The following is a 22,693-nucleotide window of genomic DNA, read 5'->3' on the forward strand; positions in this document are numbered from 1 at the left end:
GTATGATGGGAACTTCAAGAGCATTTCTCTAAGGATTTCCTTTTTCTTATTTGTATTGCTTCAAGAATGGAGCGGTGTTATGGAGCTAAAAGAAATTAAGTTCAATATTTGTTTTATTGGCAGGATTGAGGTGGTGATTATATGTATAGTTTGCATGTTCTTGGAATTAGTTCAATTCCCTAGGTAGAATATGAGAGGAGGGGTGAAAAGTAAACCATTTGGTAAGGTTGAGCTGGAACATGGAAGTCAAGGAGTGGTTAGTGTGATGCAAAGGGAGACAAGTTGTTTTTACAAGATTCTTTAAAGGGTTTTTAAAGAGGGGGCTGGAAAATATAAATAACCATTGAAATTATGAGTTAGGATGAACAAAATTGAAGTTGTCTACATATTGAGTGTAGAGTCACAGTCCATGTGTGAGAGTTACAATCTACATGTGAGTCAAATGTCAGAGTTGTGATTGTGAGTGTTTGCATGATGGTATAGCTAAAGATTGAGAGACAATTTTGATTTTAGAGGTCAACCCCATGACTTCATATGAGAACAGCCTAATACAGATGAGAAAGATACACCTTGGGGATTCAAGAGAGTTTTGCCCAAAACATGAATGGAGGGGTAAGTATTATGAGAATTATAACATGATGTTAGTGGGAAGGCTTAAGGACACGGAAGGGGAAGAAATCCATGCATCAAGAGATTAGAGAAGGTAACAAAAATCTATAAGGAAGGAGAACACGATTCAAAATAAAGGACTAGGAGTGAAAGCATGGAGAATGTTGTAGAAGGAGGAGATGAAGATGGTCTAAGACTCAGAAGAGAAGGTCGTGGGGTAATCAAGTGCTATGCCCAACCTCGAAAAGGAGGGCGATTTCGAACAAATCAAGTGCAGATGTGTCTAGATTTGTCGTATAGTAGAAATGTGCCATGGGTAGCATAACCATTCTTGTCTAATGGGAGCAACAAAGCTAATGACAAAAGCATTTTCTTTGTTTGATTCTAAGGGAAACACTCTAGAGCGAATAACAAAAGCACTTTCTTTGTTTGATTATAAGGGCAACACTCTAGAGCCATGTTAGACCTCGGCTTGAAAAAATAAAAGATATGTTAGACCTCGTCTAGAACCATGATGGCCCTTAGTCTACTCCAACACGTGTTGGAATGCCTTGACTCAAGGGTTGCCAATGGAGTGCTAATTAAGAAAGTATCTCATACGTATATTCTAAAGTTTTGAAGTGGCACGTGTGTTCCAATTTAAAGTTAGCAGTATTGAGTTATTTGCAATTGAAAATAGCCCTTTCAAGAATTTAATATGACATGATTTTAATAATCTATCTGTTGGCTATATATAGAATGTCTCTATATATATAGCCCTAGGATCTCCTCTATATATACTCATCTATTGTGTGTATTCTACACACCTTTGGGGATGCATATGACATGTCTCTCTCTCTCTCACGTTGGTTCAACATGGTATCAGAGCTCAAAGAACAAGGGACGAAGCTCTCGTGCTGCTCCGAGCGATTCTTCTCAGCAAATTACAGCCGGGTAAGCTTCCATAGCCATCCCCATCTTCGATTATGTTCTTCCCGAAGCCCTACTTCTTCCCTTACACGATTCTATGTGTACGAGGGAGCAGTAGAAGGCAATTTCGATTGATTTCGATTATGTTCTTCTCGAAGCCTTACTTCTTCCCTTACACTATTCTATGTGTACGAGGGAGCAGTAGAAGGCAATTTCGATTGATTTGGGATGATTCTTCTTGTCTCTTGCATTAATCATGATCGTCTACATCATCTAAGTCTTAATCCATGTGCAATTGAAAAATTGCTGATCGTTGTAATTCTGTAATTAACCCTTAATTAAGCGGATTAGTGACCGCTAAGTCACATAGTCTTCGTAGTCTTGCACCTAGCTATAAGCAAAATTAGGAAGGGTATTTTTCTGATGTTTTCACACAAAATCAGAGCTAAAGCCTAATTAACTCTGCTAATGATTTTTATAATTAAGCTTAATTTTAAAATTATTATTTTGGCTTTTTGTCTCCAAAAATCATAAGAAAATTATGGCGTGATCTACAGAAAATTAGGAAGGGTATTTTTCTGATGTTTTCACACAAAATCAGAGCTAAACCAAAGCCTAATTAACTCTGCTAATGATTTTTATAATTAAGCTTAATTTTAAAATTAATATTTTGGCTTTTTGTCTCAAAAAATCATAAGAAAATTATGGCGTGATCTACAGACCTCCCTAATCATGGGAAAAATACTGGAATGATTTTTGCGACGTCTGATTAATTTATAGTTAATTTTTAATGCCAAAAAACTGCTTTTTTATCACTTTTTGATTTTTTAGACCATTCTCTGATAGTCCAAAAATCGCAGAAAAATTACAGAAATTTGAGCTCTCTTAGTTTGATATCCCTGATTTTTCTTATAATTTTCTGAGATTTTGTGATGAGGATTCTTCTTCTACTCTCTTATGATGTTTTTAATACATATCCATACTCCTCTTACCTATCTACATCATCATCTGTGGCATATGAGAAGAATAGAAGTGAAAAGTGTTTTTTCGGCAGGCTCAGGGGGCTGTTTTGCAGAGGGCATAACTTTCTGTAGGAATGTTGGATTTCAAAGATTTTTATATCAAAATGTAGCCCTGAATAAGCTCTACAACTCTTGTGTGATGCAAATTTTCTGGTTTGGTCATCTTCATGCTCAAAAATTCGCCGCAAAAACCGGCAGAGCGCGGTTTTGGCAGTTTTGCAGGGAAATCTGATTTTTTGCCATTTTGGGGGTGGATTTTGGAGGTCCTCCACTACCTTTTTGCAAGGGCTCCAAAGAGACAAAGTTGTTCATTTTGCTTCCCTCTACAACTTTGTAGTTTTAAGTTTTTTAAGATTTCTTCTAGTTTGAGAGTTATGGCTCTCTGAAAGTGGCCATCGAAACTGGCAGGCAGTTTGGCACTTAGAAAAATTTTGCCCTGTTTGTTCTGTTTTGACCCAACAGGGGGTAGAGGGTGGTTTTTGGTGTAAATTGAACAGGTTTATTTGTTGATGGCGATCGGCAGAGGTCCGATAGTGAGAATTGTATTCCTGATTGGCATGCATAAGGGTATATATGATTGATACGATCGGTAGAGGTCCGATAGTGAGAATTGTATTCCTGATTGGCATGCATAAGAGTATATATAATTGATATTGTGGTTGTGGGTAGAGACCTGTATGGTTATGATATGCTGATGGGTTGCAGGCTCATTTGTTTGTGATCGGCTGAGGTCCGATAGTGGAAATTGTATTCATGATTGCTATTGGTTGTACCCTGATTGTTGAGCACTTGTGGTATGCATGAGCATATGGTTGACTAGGCTGCAGAGTCCGAATTGCATTGTGGAACTCTTCTATGTCGATGTGGTGGTTGTCAAGCAATCACTGCCACGTTTCATTCTCGGTGTGGCTCTCCCGATACCGCACCGCCTCTCGAGTTGACCGCGACATGGTGATATTGTAAAACTTATCCTTCCATGCATCTTTTCCGCCGGACCCGTAGTGCGTGGGTGTTTGGCGCGCCCTTTTTGGCACGCCCTTGCATCCCTTTGTTGGGAGTGTGCTCGTTGCCCCGCCGCCTGCTCGTTCATCTTCTCTTCCATCGCCGTCTCCCACTCTATGTCGTGGACTTGGCCGGGGTGATGATTATGGTCAGGGTCTTCGATGGCCTTGCCTTACATTGATCGTGACTTATGCCTCTGTGCTAGCTATAGGAATCACATGATTAAGCTTAGACGTTCATAATGTATTTATTGACAATCCAAGGTATTATCACATGATGGTAATTATGCCTCTCTTTTCGATCGACTGCTGATGATATGTATATGGTTTTTGTTCATCCTGCCTCGGTGATGATCTGATTGTTTTATCTTATGACTTCTTAATCGTTACAGTTACTTTCTCATGGTCATCTCGGTGATGATCTGATCATTTTAAATCTTATGACTTCAGAATCGTTACAGTTGCTTTCTCATGGTCATCTCGGTGATGATCTGATCGTTTTAACTCATGACTTAGGAATCGTTATAGTTACTTGCTTATGGTCATCTCGGTGATGATCTGATTGTTTTATCTTATGACTTCAAAATCGTTATAGTTACTTGCTCATGGTCATCTCGGTGATGATGATCTCATTATCCTTTTATCTCGGCGGTGATGTTGATCTCTCGTTTGATTGTTCTCACAAGGAAGTTGTGTATTTGTTCTTTCTATGGCTTCGAGGAAGTTCGTCTTGTGCGTAAAGAGGACGTTATTGATGCTTAGCATGCTGTTACTACTAGTTAAAGGTGCCATGTGTTCTACCTTTGCTTGTTACATTACAACTAGTCTCACCGGACTTGACAATTATTATTTTAAGCATGCAAGCCTCGGTGATTCTGACAGGTTTGGTGAGTTTGTAATTTTGGTGCCTTGGTATGATGCCATGGTGGTGATGGTTACACATTTTATAGATATATGTATATGTGTTCATTGCATTGATGTAATTCACTCACTACAATCCATGATGCCATGGTGTTGTTCCATGATGATGGTTACATGTTTCATCAATGATGGTTGACTACGTTTCCATGGATTGTATCCATGATGCCATGGTGTTGTTCCATGATGATGGTTACATGTTTCGTAGATGATGGTTGACTACGTTTCCATGGATTGTATCCATGATGCCATGGTGTTGTTCCGTGATGATGGTTACATGTTTCGTCGATGATGGTTGACTACGTTTCCATGGATTGTATCCATGATGCCATGGTGTTGTTCCATGATGATGGTTATATGTTTCGTTGATGTTGGTCATTCCAAGCTATATGTTTTGTTGATGTTGGTCATTCCAAGCTACATGTTTCGTTGATGTTGGTTCACTTGGCTAATCTATACTGGTTGATTGTGTTTCCATGGATTTTATCCATGATGCCATGGTGTTGTTCCATGATGATGGTTACATGTTTCGTGAATGATGGTTGACTACGTTTCCATGGATTGTATCCATGATGCCATGGTCATTGGGATGCACCGTGCCTTGGCTTTGGCTCATCAGATTGACTAGGTTTATTTAAGTCTATCAATGTCTTTTGTGGTCGACAATGCAACCATGCAGGTCTAAATGGCTATAATGGTGGTCAAGTCTTGGAATTCAATCTATGGCAACTAACAAGAAATCTCGTTGAGCATATTTCCCGAGAGGTTTAATTTCTCGTCCCGTCAGCTTATGAGGTTTATGTTCACGTCATGTCATCCTAACTACATGTCAGAGGTTTAATTTCTCGTCCCGTCAGCTTATGAGGTTTATGTTCACGTCATGTCATCCTAACTACATGTCAGAGGTTTGATTTCTCTTCCCGTCAGAGGTTTGATTTCTCATCCTATCAGCTTATGAGGTTTATGTTCACATCATGTCATCCTGGCTACATGCTGCCTGTGGGATGTCAAAGGTTTGATTTCTCGTTCCGTCATCTTATGAGGTTTACTATCTTGATTGTGAATGTCACACGTTTGATTTCTCGGCCTATCATCTTATGAGGTTTACTTTCAAGTACGTCATGTCAGAGGTTTGCTTTTTCGTCCTGTCAGAGGTGTCTACATCCTAATTATTGGTTTGCTTTTTCATCATGTCTGGTCATCCTACCTATGGACATCAGAGGTTTGATTTCTCGTCCTGTCATCTTATGAGGTTTACTTTCATATCATGTCATCTTGGAGATTTGATCCAAGTTATAGTTGTCTCATTATCTTGACTCATAATATTGGAGGTTTGATCTTATGTCATAGATTTTTCCCATGGCAAAGATATGATTCTAGCTTTCCATGATATCCTTACTAACTAGAATGAGTGTCATTTTCTATTTTAGTGTTTTTTTGACAGGTCAATCTTCCAAGTCAACTTCTCCAAGTAACCAGATTCTCTTACTAAATCTAGTTCATTTGCCATTGATTGGATGATCTTCCACAAGTTGACATTGCCATGCATGTCCTTGCGGATGGACTATATTCCTAAGCAACCATATAATAGATACCTTTATGTCTATTTCTTTATGTACATCTTTTCGTGTACATCTCATATTTCTATAACAAAATTATGGTTTTCCATTTGTTATGGAGACTTCTTCCATATTACAGGGTTTATGGATCAAGATTGTATTTGGATATTGTTGAGCTTCAATATAGAGAAGAGACTACAAAAATATTATTTGGCATCGTCACGAAGATAGACTCGCACCCAACCTACATGAATGGATCAAGACAACATGAAGATGGATGACCTTCAAAGCCTTCATGGCTATTGTACACATAAGAGTGATAAAGTATATATGGGAGTGATGTAGCTCCCATATATACTTCATGGCTATTGTATATATGGGAGTGAAGTAGCTCCTTCATGGCTATTGTATATATGGGAGTGATGTAGCTCCTTCGCAGCCTTCATGGCTATTGTATATATGGGAGTGATGTAGCTCTATTGAATAATACTTTGTAACTATAAAATAATTTAATATAGCGGTAGGTGTATATAGAGCTGTGGGTTTTTCCCTTGAGCCCCCAAGGGTTTTTTCATCCACAGTTAGAGACCCTTCTTTGAGCGGGGGTGTTGGCTATATATAGAATGTCTCTATATATATAGCCCTAGGATCTCCTCTATATATACTCATCTATTGTGTGTATTCTACACACCTTTGGGGATGCATATGACATGTCTCTCTCTCTCTCACGTTGGTTCAACACTATCGTGATATATCATACTATTCACTCACATTGAGACATATACAAAAACAAACTTGTGAATAAAAATAGCAAAATATATAGATGTTATTGAATGACACATAAGACAGAAGAAGAAAATAACTTCATACAAAAATGGAAGATAGCAAAGGCCAAAAATGAAATATGATTAAGGGGAAATGGTTTAGTTGTGTTTATCTCTACTTGCATGTCCTCCTCACCCTGGACCTTCACATGAGCTAGCCCTCAGTTGTGTGATGGGCTAATGTGCAACATTTATTACATTCCACATCTATACGAAGACCTTTGTATGTACACTCTTGCCTTCCTCTATGGATGTAGAAGCTCCCACATGCATCTAAACCCATTGGTGGCCATTACCATATGGTGGACCTAATTGTCCAACTATATGTTGACATGCTAAATGGAAGATAGCAATTATGCTGGTGAACAAGTAACGCCAGTTATGAATGTAATGTTGTTTGAGTTACTACCACCTTAATCATGTTGATGGGTAGTAATCTTATTTAGACAAAGCTGGATTATGTAACCTTCATTTGTCGCTATCACCTTAATCTCGTTGGTGAAGCTTACGTTATTTTACTATCATTCTCTTTTTAGGTCCTTTTGGAAAATCACATGTAAACGCTGATTTTTCTTTAAAAAAACATGATAGCAATGCAAGCATAAGTTAGAGTTAAGTGTTAAATTAGCTTATTTTGAGAATAAGGCGATGAGAATTGTTGTTGATTTAGCTTATTTTTTAAGATAATTAGAAAAAAATAGTGAATTAGAGCGCAGTTTAGAGCTAAGTGTGCGCTTAGGAGCTTCCTTGTGTTGTGTCGTGTTAAGGTTGAAGTCATGGAGTTGTGTAAATTGAAGTGGAGTGGTGCTGAAGGAGGGTTCACTGATATTTGAGCTCAAACGGCAGAAAGTGAGTACGTGTTGCAGAAATGCAGGTCACATGATACATAAGCATATGATAAAAATAAATGCAGCAAACAAATGAAATATCAAAACAAGATATTACTTAAAAGTCACTTATTATTATTGATGACCCAAAAAGCCTCCGAACACTAGGTTCTTATAGCTCATGGGAGGCCATGCGGGCTATCCCAAAATGAAGTTGACTGATTACATCCCAACCTCGCGGATATATTTGCGAGGACCGACGTGGGTTTTGTCGCTTACGTTTCCGAGTGTGGCCTCCTCTTCACTTGACAGGCACGTGCAAGCTGCAGCAGAAAGAGGGAGACACAGAGGGAGGTAGTTTTTCAGAACCATGAGCACTGAGCAGTTTTCTTTTCTTTTAATTGGCTAGAGTACTCACATGTCGATATATTGCTAATAATAATAAGCTAACAACCAAGCATACCAAACGTTAAATTAACGGATTTTATAACTAATTAAGGTGGTCAGCAGGCAAATATAATAATGGGGCACAAACCACAGGATGGGGGGTAAATGAGAAATGGGAGCGTGATGCATCGGGGAGCATAGCCTTCAGTGCACTCGTCGGATATGCTGGCGCAAGTAGGCGCGGCCCAAGTGGCAAGGCATGTGCAAGTTCCCCGGGCCTGCGCCTGGACCTGGACGGGGATGGACGCGAGCAGCAGCATCATGGTGGTGAGAGCAGCCAGCGGCATCACCTGTCCATATGCTCAAAAGAAAAATAAATCAATCACGTTTGGAATTTCATTAATATATATATATATATATATATTAATGATAGGCAATAAGAAAGGAAAAACTAATTTATTTAACTACGATACGTCGGCGGCTACAACAATAGAATGTAATCTAGAAAACTCAATTTATCTAATATGTTGTGTATTAGAAGTTTGCAGGCACGCAGGCCAAAAATACCTGAGATGATGGATTCCAAGCCATTTTACTCTCAACACTGTTGTCAAGAACTGAATCCTCTCCGCCCTTTTATAGTTATTATAGCAGACTCCAAATACTCTTCTCCTTCCTTAAATGCGACCTGCCACGCCTTCCTTGCCACCTTTGCGTTCTATGGCCCGCAGGTAGTGACGAGAAGTTCAAAAAAATTCTGCAGTACTAGTCTCGAGACATGACAGGTCATTTGTCACATGGCCCTTACAATAAACATAAGCCACATCAAATTTTGTTTTTTGATTGCTACATTTTGAGATTAAACCTCATCCCTTTAGGTGGCGGGTGGGAAGCACGGGCCAGTATTAAACTGACACATGTGAGAGAGTACGAACACTCTATCCACTAGCCTATCTCCCCACCCTTAAAAAATATCAAAGTTCAAAGTCCATCTTTTGTCATAGGCCTCTCTAGATCAAGTTGCGATAGTATGCACTTCTAATGTGTTCTCAAGGCATGGTTGCATAGATATTGTCATATATTGACCTGCCTTTTATGAAGCCATATTGTCTCTTGGATATGATTTCTTGAACAGGGGTGATTCTCAGGGCAAAGACTTATGCTTGGATTTTATATATGACAGTCAACAAAGTGATGGGTCTCCAGGGATTGAACCTGTTACATGCTTGTTTGGAATGAGTTTCACTAGTCCCTCCTTCAAATCCTTATCCAAGTTACCAGAGTTGAAAGCCTCTCTACACACTTTCCATACCAGATGCATTGGTCATTTGTAGCCAAGGTGATGGAAAAGCTGGGTTTTGGTGTTAGGATGGCTACTTGCATATACACCCTTACTTTGGGAGGGCACTCTTACTATTGTTGAATGGGAGAGGTGGGGGGCTTTGAAGTGAATAGGTATGTGAGGCAGGGCTGCCATCGTGCTCCCTTACTGTTTTCTATTGCATCTCATCCTCTGATAGTGGCCTTGGAAGATGCCTATTCAAAAGGTAGGGTGATTGGACTAAAAGGTAGGGTGATTGGACTGAGAAATAGTGAGGAGTTGGTCATACAGTGTTTTGCTAATGACTCATTACTTTTCTTAAAAGCAAATAATGACAATGTTTAGGAATTTGCAGAAGCTTCTGGATCCAAGTGCAATATACATAAGTCTAAAATCATAAGCCTATCTAAGGATAATGATTTTGACCTAGAGAAATGGGGATTATTATTAAGGGGGGACAGATTGCTAGACACCTAGGGGCTCCCTTTGGGGTAGATAAACAATTGACTGACTGGGCTCTAGAGAGGTTTTGCTTGAAGTAGAAAAATGGAAGGGCATTAGAATTCCATTTCATGATAGGATAGCTATTTGCAATACTCTGTTGAATGCCTACATTATGTTCCTGTGTCCTGTGTTTGAGTTTGGGAAGTGCCACTCGTAGAAGATTGTGGACCCCATAAGGGATCTTTTGTGGGGGAATGGGAAACCTAATAAAAAAACTTCTGATTGGCTTGTTGGGGACAAGTTATGTTTACCCAAGACTAAGGATTCTGCATCTACCCTCTTAGACCACAGCAAGGATTGCTCTGCTCCTCCCTAAGTGTCTTTAGCAAGAGGAGATATGGACCACAGCAAGGATTGCTCCTCCCTAAGTGTCTTTAGCAAGAGGAGATATGGACCACAGCAAGGATTGCTCTGCTCCCTTATAAGTGTCTTCAGCAAGAGGAGATATGGACCAAGATGGTAAAGGAGCTAGTGGAAGACATGATGCTATGTAGTGAAATGGAAGGAGGCTTTGGGGTTAATGATATGGGATGGATGTTGTACAGCATCAAGGAATTCTTTGTTAAGTCTGGGGATATGGTGGGCTCGCAATTTCAACCCTCCTTCAGCCCTTTAGGACCCCATATCAACTAAAATTTTGAATAATAAAGGACTAAGGAGGCTGGCAGATTGTTGGGATTGGTGAGTAGTGGGGTGGAAGGAGCTTGAACAATTAGAAGAGGAGTTTGGACTATCCCCTAGGGAAGGGAAATTGGTTAGGTAGGTATTGGATAAGGTATAAAAGGGCTGGATATCTATAGGTTTTGATGAATCCTGCTAGATTCAGGATTGGGCTTGGTATAATGGTGTAAAATTTGATAAAGGGACAACTAGGGACTTATACAAGGAGTTAAGGAAATGTGAGGTGAATGTAGACTATTGTAAAAAAATTTGGAGGGTAAACTGGAGCCCAAATAGGTGTAGAAGGAGATGGAAAGCAATATGGGAGACAAGGATCTCTGTAAAATCTCGAGTTTTCTTATGGAGGATATGCATGTGGGCCCTACCCATTGGGATCAAGCTACTTGAGAGAAACTTTACTAGTGGATAATGTCCTAGGTGCAAGACTGCTCTGGAAAATGGGAAACATGCCTTTTGGGATTGCCCAACCGTTATACTGGCATGGGGCAGAATTGGGAAATGGGTCTGTCATAGTATAGGAATACGAGGCCAGTGGGGGGACTGGATCCTAGGGAGACGGGCAATGATGGAGATGCAAATTTAATCTAGACAACTTAATTTATCGAATATGTTGTGTATTAGAAGTTTACAGGCACGCAGGCCAAAAATACATTTTACTCTCAACGCTGTTGTCAATAACTGAATGCTCTCCCCCCTTTTATAGTAATATTATAGCAGACTCCAAATACTCTTCTCCTTCCTTAAATGCGACCTACCACACCTTCCTTGCCACCTTTGCATTCTATGGCGTGCACCTAGTCACGTGACAGGTCATTTGTCACATGGCCCTTACAAGAAACATAAGCCACATCAAATTTTGTTTTTTGATTGCCACATTTTGAGATTAAACCTCATCCCTTTAGTTAGCGGGTGGGAAGCACGGGCCAGTATTAAGCTGACACATGTGAGAGAGTATGAACACTCTAGGCACCCACCCTTAAAAAACATCAAAGTTCAAAGTCCATCTTTTGACATAAAATGTCCTTTGCACATGTCACTTAAAAGAAACAAAAAATACATCAAACTTAGAAATCCTCTTCATCAAACAATAGTTATATATATGTATATAACTATTGTTCCAAAAAAGGAAAAGAAAAGAAATCCTCTTCATCATGTAAGGGCATCTCTTGACATGATATGTCATTTGTCACATGTCTCTTAAAAGAAACATAAAAAACATCAAAGTTAGAAGTCCTCTAGGCTCTTCATCAATTGAAGACATGAAGTATTTTATATTATTAAAAAAAAGGGTGTACCCTTGATTGTTGAGATATCGAGCTCTAGTGAGGCGGTGGACACTGATGACCCGCCTGGGGGATAGGCCCCGCACTTACACCACTGGCATGGTTGGTGAGATCTTGGGTGATATGCGGCCAGTGGGATGACAGGCTGTGTGACAGCCATTCTAGAGACTGGCATAGTTATAGCGCCAGCTCATTTAGTCGGGTTCACACTATAGAGAACCCGTGTATGTATTGGTTGAGTACCTTTCATATTATTGTGTACTCTTATTCTTGTATATGGTGTGTTGAGTGTTGAGTAGAGAAGAAGAAGATTTTCAGCCTCTCACCTTGTATGTTCTCTATTAGGGTTTTGTGAGTGTGTGTGTGTGCTTGCAAAAGCTCAAGCTCTCTTCCCCCCTGCATCTTTTCATGGTATCAGAGCCTGGTTCGTGCTAAGGGCTGAGCTGCAAGCAAGAGAACCACAGGAAGCGGTACGAGGATAAGAGCTTCAACTACTCTTCCCTATTGGTGACTACACCCTTGTCGGGAGCTCTACGGGAGGCACCGGCAAACGATCTCTGATTGAGGAGCTTTCTTCGCGGGAGTAAAGCTGCAGGGCAACTATACAGTCCTTTGGACTAAAATTTTCAGGCCGAAAACGCGTTTTGGGCGCGTCTGGACCTCCGTTTTTCAGAAAGCAGGCGATTTCGTGCACTGCGGGTAAGTCATCGATTCTCTGTAGAACTCTATTTTACGAACTGCAGGAAGATAGATTGACTGGGCAGACACTGTGGGTGCTGCAAAGAGGTCTACAGTTGCCATTGGGTGTATGTATGCACATTGAAGTCACTGGTTGTGACATTTGAGAGTACAACAGTACCGCTGTGCAAAAAATACTGCAGGTTGTGCAGAAAAACCAGAGTGCAGTTTCTGGTGAAATTGTGTATTTGGCAAGATGTCTAATGATGGCATAACACAGATTGTGGCTGAGAAGCTGGACAAGAATAACTTCCATGCTTGGAGGTTCAGGTTGACGAATTTCCTGATGGGAAAAGGCTATTGGGACTACATAGAAGGTGAGCATGAAGAGGCACTGGAGATACCGACTGCTGCAGATGTGAAAGAGTTTAAAGACTGGAACCAAGGAGCCAGGAAAGTAATGTATTGGCTTTCCATTAGTATACAGGACACCATGATTGGGCACATTCAGGATGCCAAGTCCCCCAAGGAGGCATGGGACACCTTGGTAAAGCTTTATGAAACAAATACCAAGGCACGTAAGATACAGTTGAAGAATGAGCTTCATACTGTGGAGAAAAAGAGCATGTCTGTGAATGACTATGCATTGAAGATAAAGGGTATTGTGGAATCCCTTGCATCTATTGGTGTGTCAGTAGATGATGATGACAAGGTGGAAGTCTGTCTACGTGGTCTCGGGCCACAATACAAGGCGTTCAAGATGTCTATTCAGACTCGGGAAAACATTCCCAACTTTACAGATTTGGTGTCTATGCTGATTATCGAAGAGAAGAGCTTGGGTGAAGACCAACAGTCTTCACAAAGTAAAAACAGTTCAGAGCAAGAGGCCTTCTACACGAGTTCAGGTAGAGAACGAGGTAGAGGAGGCCGTGGACGCGGTCAAGGAGGTGGCCGAACAGGTAATCAGAATTATGGTCAGCAGCAGCAGCAACAACAACAGTCCCAGAATCAACAACAACAACAACAACACGCAGGTGGAAGAGGCAAATTCAGAGGCAGGGGGAGTCAAAGAGGCCGTGGAAATTGGCAAAGGCAATATAATGATGCACGTGAATGCTATTATTGTGGTAAGCCTGGACATGTGCAGTCTGAATGTTATAAGAAGCAGGCTGACATGCAAAATGGGAAAGTGCAGCAAAACAACTATGCATCCTCAAGCAGAAATAATGAGGATAATGAAAGGTTGTTTGTTATGCAGCATGTTGTGAATGCCATGTCTGAAAATGTTGATGCAGCACAAAAAGATAATGTATGGTATGTGGATTCAGGCGCTTCGAACCACATGACGAGTCATGGGGAGTGGTTCAAGGAAATGAAAAACCCGGAAAGACCAGGTTTTGTGGAAACAGGGGATGACACTGCTCATCCAATTGCCCACATTGGAGATGTGCCATTGTCTATGCAGGATGGCAAAGTGAAGTACCTTGTAGATGTACTTCATGTACCGAACATAACAAAGAATCTGGTTTCAGTTGGCCAGATGATTGAGCAGGGTTTGCAGGTTCGGTTTAACCCTGATGGGTGTTATGTTGAAGATTTCAAAGACAAGTGCAGGTTAGTTGCAAAAGGCAACAGAGTGGGCAGAATGTTCACGTTGAATGTAGACATGCCTGAAATGAGTGCTGCGATGTTTGCAAATGGTTCAGGAGTTGTTGCAGACACAGACATATGGCATAAAAGAATTGGACATGTAAATGTGCAGAGATTGAAGTCTATGCAGACAAAAGGAATTGTGACAGGGCTGCCAAAATTTAAAGTGGAAGGTATGCAGAAAATATGTGAAGCATGCCAATTTGGGAAGCAAACAAAGCATGTGTTTCCACGTAACAGATATGTGAGCAGAAATGCACTAGATGTTGTGCATTCAGATGTATGGGGTCCTACGAAGACCGTGTCTATGGGAGGCTGCAGGTACTATGTCACTTTCACTGATGACCACACAAGGAAAGTGTGGGTATATTTCATGAAGGAGAAGAGTGAGGTGTTCACTCACTTTCAGAATTTCAGAGTTTTGGTTGAAAAGCAAACAGGGAAATATGTTAAGTGCCTAAGGTCAGATGGAGGGGGAGAATACTTCTCCAATGAGTTCTCTGAATTTTTGAAGAAGAATGGTATTCGGAGACAGTACACATGCAGATACACTCCGCAGCAAAATGGAGTTGCTGAGCGGAAAAACAGGCACATTGCTGAGATTGCGCGAGCATTAATGGAAGAGAAGAATATGCCGCATTGCTATTGGGCTGAGGCTGTTTCTACAGCAGTATACATCATGAACAGGACTCCAACTGCAGCCATACATGATGTAACGCCAGAGGAGAGGTTTACTAGCAGGAAACCAGATTTGTCTCATCTCAAAGTTTTTGGATGCATTGCATATGTGCATGTGCCAGATGAGCTGAGAACTAAGCTAGAATCGAAAGCTGAAAAATGTGTGTTTATTGGATATTCCCTTGAGCAAAAGGGATACAGGTGTTATAACCCTGCTACACGTGAGTTGAGGGTGAGCAGGGATGTTGTCTTTGATGAGATGAGCAGCTGGTATGCTGCTGAAAAAGAAGCTGTTGGGGCTGATGTGAGTGGAAGTGTGGTTGCACAGAATGCAGGTCAGCAATCACAGTCTTTGAGTGGACCAGGAGAGTCCTCATCTAGTGGGTCTGTTGATAGACCATGGAGTGGCAGGCTGCGTCATAATACCAGCCCTGCAAATGTGATTAGTACATCACGAAAAGGAAAAGAGAAAGTGGTTGAGCCCCTTGGTATGCCTGACATTTCTGCAGGGCATTCTCATGTTGATGGAGAGTCTAGTGGCTCAGATATGAGCCTTGATGAGGAGCTTGGGATCCCAGCTATGAGAACACCTGGTGTAAAGAAGGCTATGGAAGCCATGAATGAAAAGCTGCGAAGATCAGGGAGAGTGAAGAACCCTGTGCAGAGATTTACATATGATGGTTATGTGGCACATCACTATGCATATATGGCAAAGGTTGTGCAGGTTGTTGAGCCCACATGCATTGATGAGGCTGTTGGAAATGTGTGTTGGGAGAAAGCTATGGATGAGGAGATGGATGCACTATATGGAAATGAAACTTGGGACTTAGTGCAATTGCCTGAAGGCAAGAAAGCCATTGGATGCAAGTGGGTGTACAAAGTTAAACATAACAGTGATGGGAGCATAAACAGATACAAGGCTAGATTGGTAGCCAAAGGATATGCGCAGACATATGGGATTGATTATGAGGAAACTTTCAGCCCAGTTGCCAAGATGGCAACGGTGAGAGTTGTGATAGCAGTGGCTGCGTCAAAGCAATGGTCTTTACATCAGATGGATGTAAAGAATGCATTCTTGCATGGGGATTTGCAAGAAGAGGTGTATATGTTGCAGCCACCTGGTTATGAGGATGTGGGTCACCCCGAGCATGTTTGCAGGTTGAAGAAAGCCTTGTATGGCTTAAAGCAAGCACCAAGAGCATGGTCTGACAAGATTTCTGAATATCTTGTCACTATTGGCTTTCATGTAGCCAATGCAGATTTCTCATTGTATGTGAGACATGGTGATAGAGGAGTTGTGCTTGTTGTCATCTATGTAGATGACTTGATCATTACGGGGGACCATGATGCAGAGATCTTTGATGTAAAGATCTTGCTTAGACAGAAGTTTGAGATGAAGGATCTGGGGGAGCTCAGATATTTCTTGGGCATTGAGGTGATTAGGTCACCACATGGTATTGGATTACTGCAGAGACAGTATGGCTTGGACATGTTGTCCAAGTATGGTATGATAGGCTGTAAGCCTATTTCTGTGCCATTGGATCAGAATGGCAAGTTGAGTGCAGATTCAGGAGAGATCTTGGAAGATCCTACTATGTACAGGAGCATAGTAGGAAGTTTGATCTACATGACGATCACCAGACCAGATTTGAGCTATGCTGTTGGGTTGGTGAGTCAGTTTATGCAGGTTCCACGGAAACCGCATTTAGATGCAGTGAGACGCATACTGAGGTATGTGAGGTCTACTTTACATTGTGGACTATTCTATGAGACTGGGACAGAGATCTGTGTACATGGGTACACAGATGCTGATTGGGCTGGTAGTATCACAGACAGAAGATCTACCAGTGGATTCATGTTTTCTTTGGGGAGTGCTGCTGTGACTTGGAGCAGCAAGAAGCAGCCTACGGTTGCTCTATCGAGTATAGAGGCCGAGTACAGAGGAGCTGCTATGGCAGCATGTGAGGTAGCTTGGTTGAGAAAGCTACTTGCAGATTTGGGTCTATTAGTGGATAGACAAGTTGTCATTTTCTGTGACAACATTAGTAGTATACAGTTGGCCAGGAACCCAGTCTTTCATGCTCGTACGAAGCACATAGAGGTCCACTACCACTTCGTCAGAGAGAAGGTCTTGGCAGGAGACCTTGACCTTGTTTATGTCAGCACAGAGGATCAAGTAGCTGACATCTTCACCAAAGCATTGGGTACAGAGAAGCTCCGCAGATTCAGGGCTTCGCTTGGTGTACATGAGATGGAGTTGAGCTCGAGGGGGAGTGTTGAGATATCGAGCTCTAGTGAGGCGGTGGACACTGATGACCCGCCTGGGGGATAGGCCCCGCACTTACACCACTGGCATGGTTGGTGAGATCTTGGGTGATATGCGGCCAGTGGGATGACAGGCTGTGTGACAGCCATTCTAGAGACTGGCATAGTTATAGCGCCAGCTCATTTAGTCGGGTTCACACTATAGAGAACCCGTGTATGTATTGGTTGAGTACCTTTCATATTATTGTGTACTCTTATTCTTGTATATGGTGTGTTGAGTGTTGAGTAGAGAAGAAGAAGATTTTCAGCCTCTCACCTTGTGTGTTCTCTATTAGGGTTTTGTGAGTGTGTGTGTGTGCTTGCAAGAGCTCAAGCTCTCTTCCCCCTGCATCTTTTCATTGATGTGGCACGAGAATGCACAACCACATTCAAATTAAGTGCATTGATCAAGCAACAATGTCAACAATGAAGGGAATAGCAAAGTTAGACACTTGGGAGTTCCTTTTGGACTGGGGGTGTCAAACAAATAGTTAACCAATTGGGAAATTGAAAGATTCTTAAAAAGGTGAAGAAGTGGGAGAGTACTAGGGGTCCATTCTATGACAAGGTGGCTATCTGTGCAATGTGGTGTTAAATGCTTACATCATGTTTCTCTACCTTGTACTAGATTGTAGAAAATGTCACTGGAAGAAGATTGTAGCCCCTGTCAAAGACTTGCTATGGAGAAATGGGGGAAATGATATAAAAACTTTAGCTTGGTTAGCTTGGGAAAAGGTGAGTCTGCCTAAGAGGGTAGGAGGCATTGGGATTCTACATTTGCCCACCCATGCTAAACCAAGGACAATCATGATTCTACCTAAGTGCCTTCATCAAGAAGAGACGTGGATCAGGACGGTAAGAGAGCTCGCTGGTTGAATATTCTAATGTGGTAGCCAAAGGTAGGTGGGGGGGACTAGACTAGAAAGATAAGCTTCTATCTTACTCTCCCTTGAAAATTAAAGGTTCCCCTTTCTGTATTTTCTTATGGTGTGCTGATTGGAAGGAAGTGTTGGGGCTGGTGAAATGGGATGGTTGTACTCTGAGAGCCACAAGGGAACTCTGTTTGTTCAGTCTTGGACTATGGTGGACCCACAAGTTTACTCCTCATTTGGCCCATCATCTAGATATCAGAATAGCTAGGAAATTGAATAATAGAGGACTAAGAAGGTTGGTTGATTTGTTGGGACTGGTCTCAGGTGGGATGGAAGGAGCTAGGACAGTTGAAGGAAGAGTTTAGTCTTTAACAAAGGGAGCTGCGGTTGGTAAACTAGCATTTGTTGAAAGTAGAGAAGGGATGTGTATCTACTTCATTTGATGAGACCTATTGGCTGAAAGATTGGGCATGGTTTAATGGAGTCAAACTAGATAAGGGGGCAACCATGGTTTTGTATGAAGAGATGTGCATGAGTGAAGTGAATGTGTGGTACTGTAATAAAATCTGGAAGGTTAGATGGAACTTGAGCATCTAGATGAAGAGATGGAAGCTGTTATGGGAAGTGGATATCCTTGTGAAGGCTCGGGTATTCTTGTGGAGAGTTTGTATAAGGGTTTTGCTGCCTATTGGGTATAAACTGTTGTAGAGGAATGTCACTACTGGGACATGCCCTAGATGCAAATCAGCATTGGAGGATGGGAGAGATGCCTTTTGGGATCGATCATCCATTAAAGGGGCTTGGGGCAGGATTGGAAAATGGGTCTCAAGCTATATAGATGAAGAGATGGAACTTGAGCATCTAGATGAAGAAATGGAAGCTGTTATGGGAAGTGGATATCCTTGTGAAGGCTCGGGTATTCTTGTGGAGAGTCTGTATAAGGGCTTTGTTGCCTATTGGGTATAAACTGTTGTAGAGGAATGTCACTATTGGGACATGCCCTAGATGCAAATCAGCATTGGAGGATGGGAGAGATGCCTTTTGGGATCGATCATCCATTAAAGGGGCTTGGGGCGGGATTGGAAAATGGGTCTCAAGCTATATAGGGCTACAAGGGTATTAGGGGGATTGGTTGCTAGGAAGATTGTCTGAAGCTGATGGGGTTTTTAATTTGGTTTTCAGTCTTATTAGATAATGTTGTTTGTGGGAGATATGGAACTCTAGGAACAATATAATATTTCAGAAAGGTGTAAGGCAGGGGATAGATATGATGGAGTTGAGCATAGATGTGTGTATAAATGTTGGTTTGTATATTATGTTAATAAAATTAATAATGGTGCTATGATGTACTTGATTCAGGCCCCTTAGATTATGACTAAATGAGTTGCTCTAGTAGAGGTTAATCCCATTTTGGATTAACAAAGATACTCCTCCATTTGAGGACATTAATAAGTGTTATGTAAAGGCACTATAAAGATTGTACATGATGAGATACTCGGCCAGTCAAGGATTTTGTTAGTAAGTTTTGGGTGCCCAAGTATGAATAAGGGCCAATTGTACATATAAGGCAATTTCTCATAATGGAAAGACACAATCCCCCTTTGTGCTATGAGAGCTCTTGTCTTGTCTTGTGTATGAGAGAGAGAGAGAGAGACAGAGAGTGTGTGTGTGTACTCTAGTGTATGTGACTCTTCTGTTCTTGTGTGTGGGAGAATGAATGAGAGGAGAATTGCCTTGCATTACAGTGTGAGCAACTCCATGGTGAGACAGAGTGGAGGTGGATATTGGAGGATTGAATCTTCCAAAAGAGAGCTTGGAGAGCCTCAAGGGACGTGAGCTCAAAGCATTGGTAAGTACCCTACGATGGTTGTTTTCTATTGCTTCTTTGAATTATGAATGTGTGGAGTTCTTTTGGGAGGTGGAGTAGGCCATAACATTTTTGGCGCCACTGCCGGGGAAACAACCATTGTTTCTTCCATGTTCTTAGAACTCCAGCTCCCATTATGCAAGATTCACTATTGCCTTTGCATTCCAAAGGTGCATTATGAAAAATTGTGTAGATAAGGTCTGTGTGGAAAGGAAAAAATTAGAGTAGTTGTGGAAATTTGTGTGTGGAAGTGTGGGTGAGTACTAGGTATTGCCTAAAGGAAAGCTACACTTGGAGTTTCTTTCGATTTTGTTGATTTCATTATCATGAAATAGCAGTTGTTGATAACACTCTTTTTTTCTTTTTTTCCCCAAAAAAAACACAAAAATCACAAAAACAATTAGCCATTGGTTGTGTTGGTGACTTGCATTACATTCCTTTTGCTATAGGCACAACCATTCTGGATCTTTTAGGCAAGGAAATCATACTCTTAATCAATTAAAACATCATTCTGTTGACTTGACTAGCAACGCGTGAAAGTGCAGGAAAGTATTTCACGGTGTTAAGATATGCGAGTGTGATGCATTGGGGAGCATAGCCTTCAGCACAGTCGTCGTCGGATACACTGGCGCAAGTAGGCGCGGCCCAAGTGGCAAGGTCTCGGACCTGCACCACCTGGACTTAGACAGGGATGGACGCGAGCAGCAACATCATGGTGAGAGCCAGCGGCATCACCTGTCCATATGCTCAAAAGAAAAATAAATCAATCATGTTTGGAATTTCATTAATATATATATATATATACTATTGGACTCGTGCGCAACGTGCGGTAGGTAGAATTCTAGAAAAAATAGGCTCAGTTTTTGCAATTTAGGTCATGTTTTAAGTAAACACAATACATTATTTTAATTGACTTCATATATACATATCTCAAAATAACATCCATGTCTCGTAGATTTATAGCAAAAACAAAAATATCATAGTAATGTAGCATACGAAGATGCAAAAAGGACCAATATTACATATTCTCAAAATGCACCACAAAATACGTATTCTTAGTCTCAGTAATGTCAGAATCAACAAATTGAATTCTTCTCTTGTGAGAAGAATCATTCATTTGTCTCACAATACGCTCTCTATTGTAAAGCGGTGATCCATCCCACACATGCTATGAATGCAAAGGACCTGCACAAACGACACAACGATAAATCAAATCTCAAAAGGACTTGCACATAACGACACAACGATAAATAAAATCTCAAAAAATCTTATAATAGAAAAACATAATCAAAATTACCTCGTACAATAGAACATCGAGTGGATGGTACATGAGGAGCTCTAGTATAAAACCCATAGCGAATACCAATGGTCATGATGGATGTAAGAAACAGCCAGTCATCGGGTACTGAATACCCCTCAAATGATGCAAAGCATGTGTCCATCTCTCTCCAAAACAAATAGACACCCCACTCTTCATCAGGAACACCAATCCCGTACATCTCGATGCCTTCGTCTCGACAACTCTTACTATAAACGTATCAATGTCATGCAATATCCTAAAATCAAAGCATAACAAATAGGTTATACAATTATTTATATATAGGTTCAAAAAATATTTATATAATGCCTAACAATTACACTTATACTTACCCATCCCTATAAGCATCAATCATAATCCCTGCTACGTGACGTGCAAACAGTAATAGGAGCTGACCATAGCAGTGGCTCTATACAGATAAACATCAGTATAGAATGTCATGTTTCATACTTTGTAATCAAGAAAAGTTATGCAAATATAGAGAATAACTCACCTACTATCCTCGACAAAGGTATGTCCAATGTAAAGGTAATCTTAGACATGTCTGTCATAAACAATAAAAATAGGTACTTTTACCATGGACAAATATGTATAAAAAAAGAAATCACAACAAAATTAATCAAATTGCAGAACTTAAATAAGAAACCCGACTTGTCACTCTGAAGTCATCAAGATCTCCTTATAAACAATATTGTTTGTTGTAGGTGTATAACTTTGATGATCATCAAATGAACACTCCACATTAGCGTTATCCTCAAGTAACACCTTCACAGCATGAGGAGACCGTGCTCGTGACAACGCGACATACAATGGCCCATGAGTAAACACTGGAGTCACCAAATACAACCCTACGACATTTAGGGTTTGGCCTTGTGATTTGTTTATTGACATGCCAAATGCCAGCCGCATGGGAAACTGTCTTCGCCTCATGGTGAATAGTAGTTGGGCCTCGGTGCTTATAAAGGTAATCCGCCGTGGAAGAAATACTCTTTCACCAACTTTAGTACCCGTGATGATTTCAGTCTCCAAGACTTTAGAGTGAAAGGCCTTACATATCATCCGTGTACCATTACAAAGTCCACGTCTTGGGGATCCAAGTTACAAAGCAAAATAACAGGAGCTTCTAACTTTAAAACCAAGCAGTGAGGTGGATATCCACCCCGAAGGTCGATTGTGTTTGAAAATTCTATGGAATATAAGAATGAATTTTCATCATTTTCAAGAATTGAATCTGCATTGAAATATTGCTTAGGCTCACCAAGCATTGCATCCAAAGCTGTCTTATTCACAATATCCACTTGACTGTTTATTGGAGAAAGAATAGCACGCTCACTAAAGTATGAAGCATATGTCCTCGTGATAGCCAATTCAGAGTATACCCAATGTACCAAGTCTTTAAGAGTCGATCTTTGCAAGACTATATTACTTGGTAGTATCACCATCGTATTATCATCGCTACAATCCACTCCATTCCCAATATT

General features: G+C 41.0%; 1 protein-coding gene across 1 annotated transcript; it reads right to left on the reverse strand.

Moving 5' to 3' along the window:
* Nucleotides 1-7,783: 7,783 nt before the first annotated feature.
* On the reverse strand, nucleotides 7,784-8,670 carry LOC147642033 (uncharacterized). Its single transcript, XM_086802179.1, has 3 exons — nucleotides 8,624-8,670; nucleotides 8,205-8,406; nucleotides 7,784-7,992 (listed from the first exon to the last, which is right to left on the reverse strand). Exons 1-3 carry the CDS (start codon nucleotides 8,645-8,647, stop codon nucleotides 7,892-7,894), a joined length of 327 nt encoding a protein of 108 aa, XP_086658305.1. The 5' UTR covers nucleotides 8,648-8,670; the 3' UTR covers nucleotides 7,784-7,891.
* Between the last annotated feature and the right edge of the window lie 14,023 nt (nucleotides 8,671-22,693).

The sequence above is a fragment of the Cibotium barometz genome, chromosome 1 (assembly GCF_041138505.1).
Source record: "Cibotium barometz isolate CiBa-2024 chromosome 1, ASM4113850v1, whole genome shotgun sequence".
Classification (NCBI taxonomy): Eukaryota; Viridiplantae; Streptophyta; class Polypodiopsida; order Cyatheales; family Cibotiaceae; genus Cibotium; species Cibotium barometz.

Excerpts from the sequence above, each read along its gene's own strand:
- LOC147642033 (XM_086802179.1), bottom strand. The coding sequence starts at position 8,647 with ATGGCTTGGAATCCATCATCTCAG. Across the intron at positions 8,407-8,623 it reads CTTGGAATCCATCATCTCAG|GTGATGCCGCTGGCTGCTCT; the intron begins GTATTTTTGGCC and ends GCATATGGACAG. Across the intron at positions 7,993-8,204 it reads CATTTACCCCCCATCCTGTG|CTTGCACGTGCCTGTCAAGT; the intron begins GTTTGTGCCCCA and ends TTTCTGCTGCAG.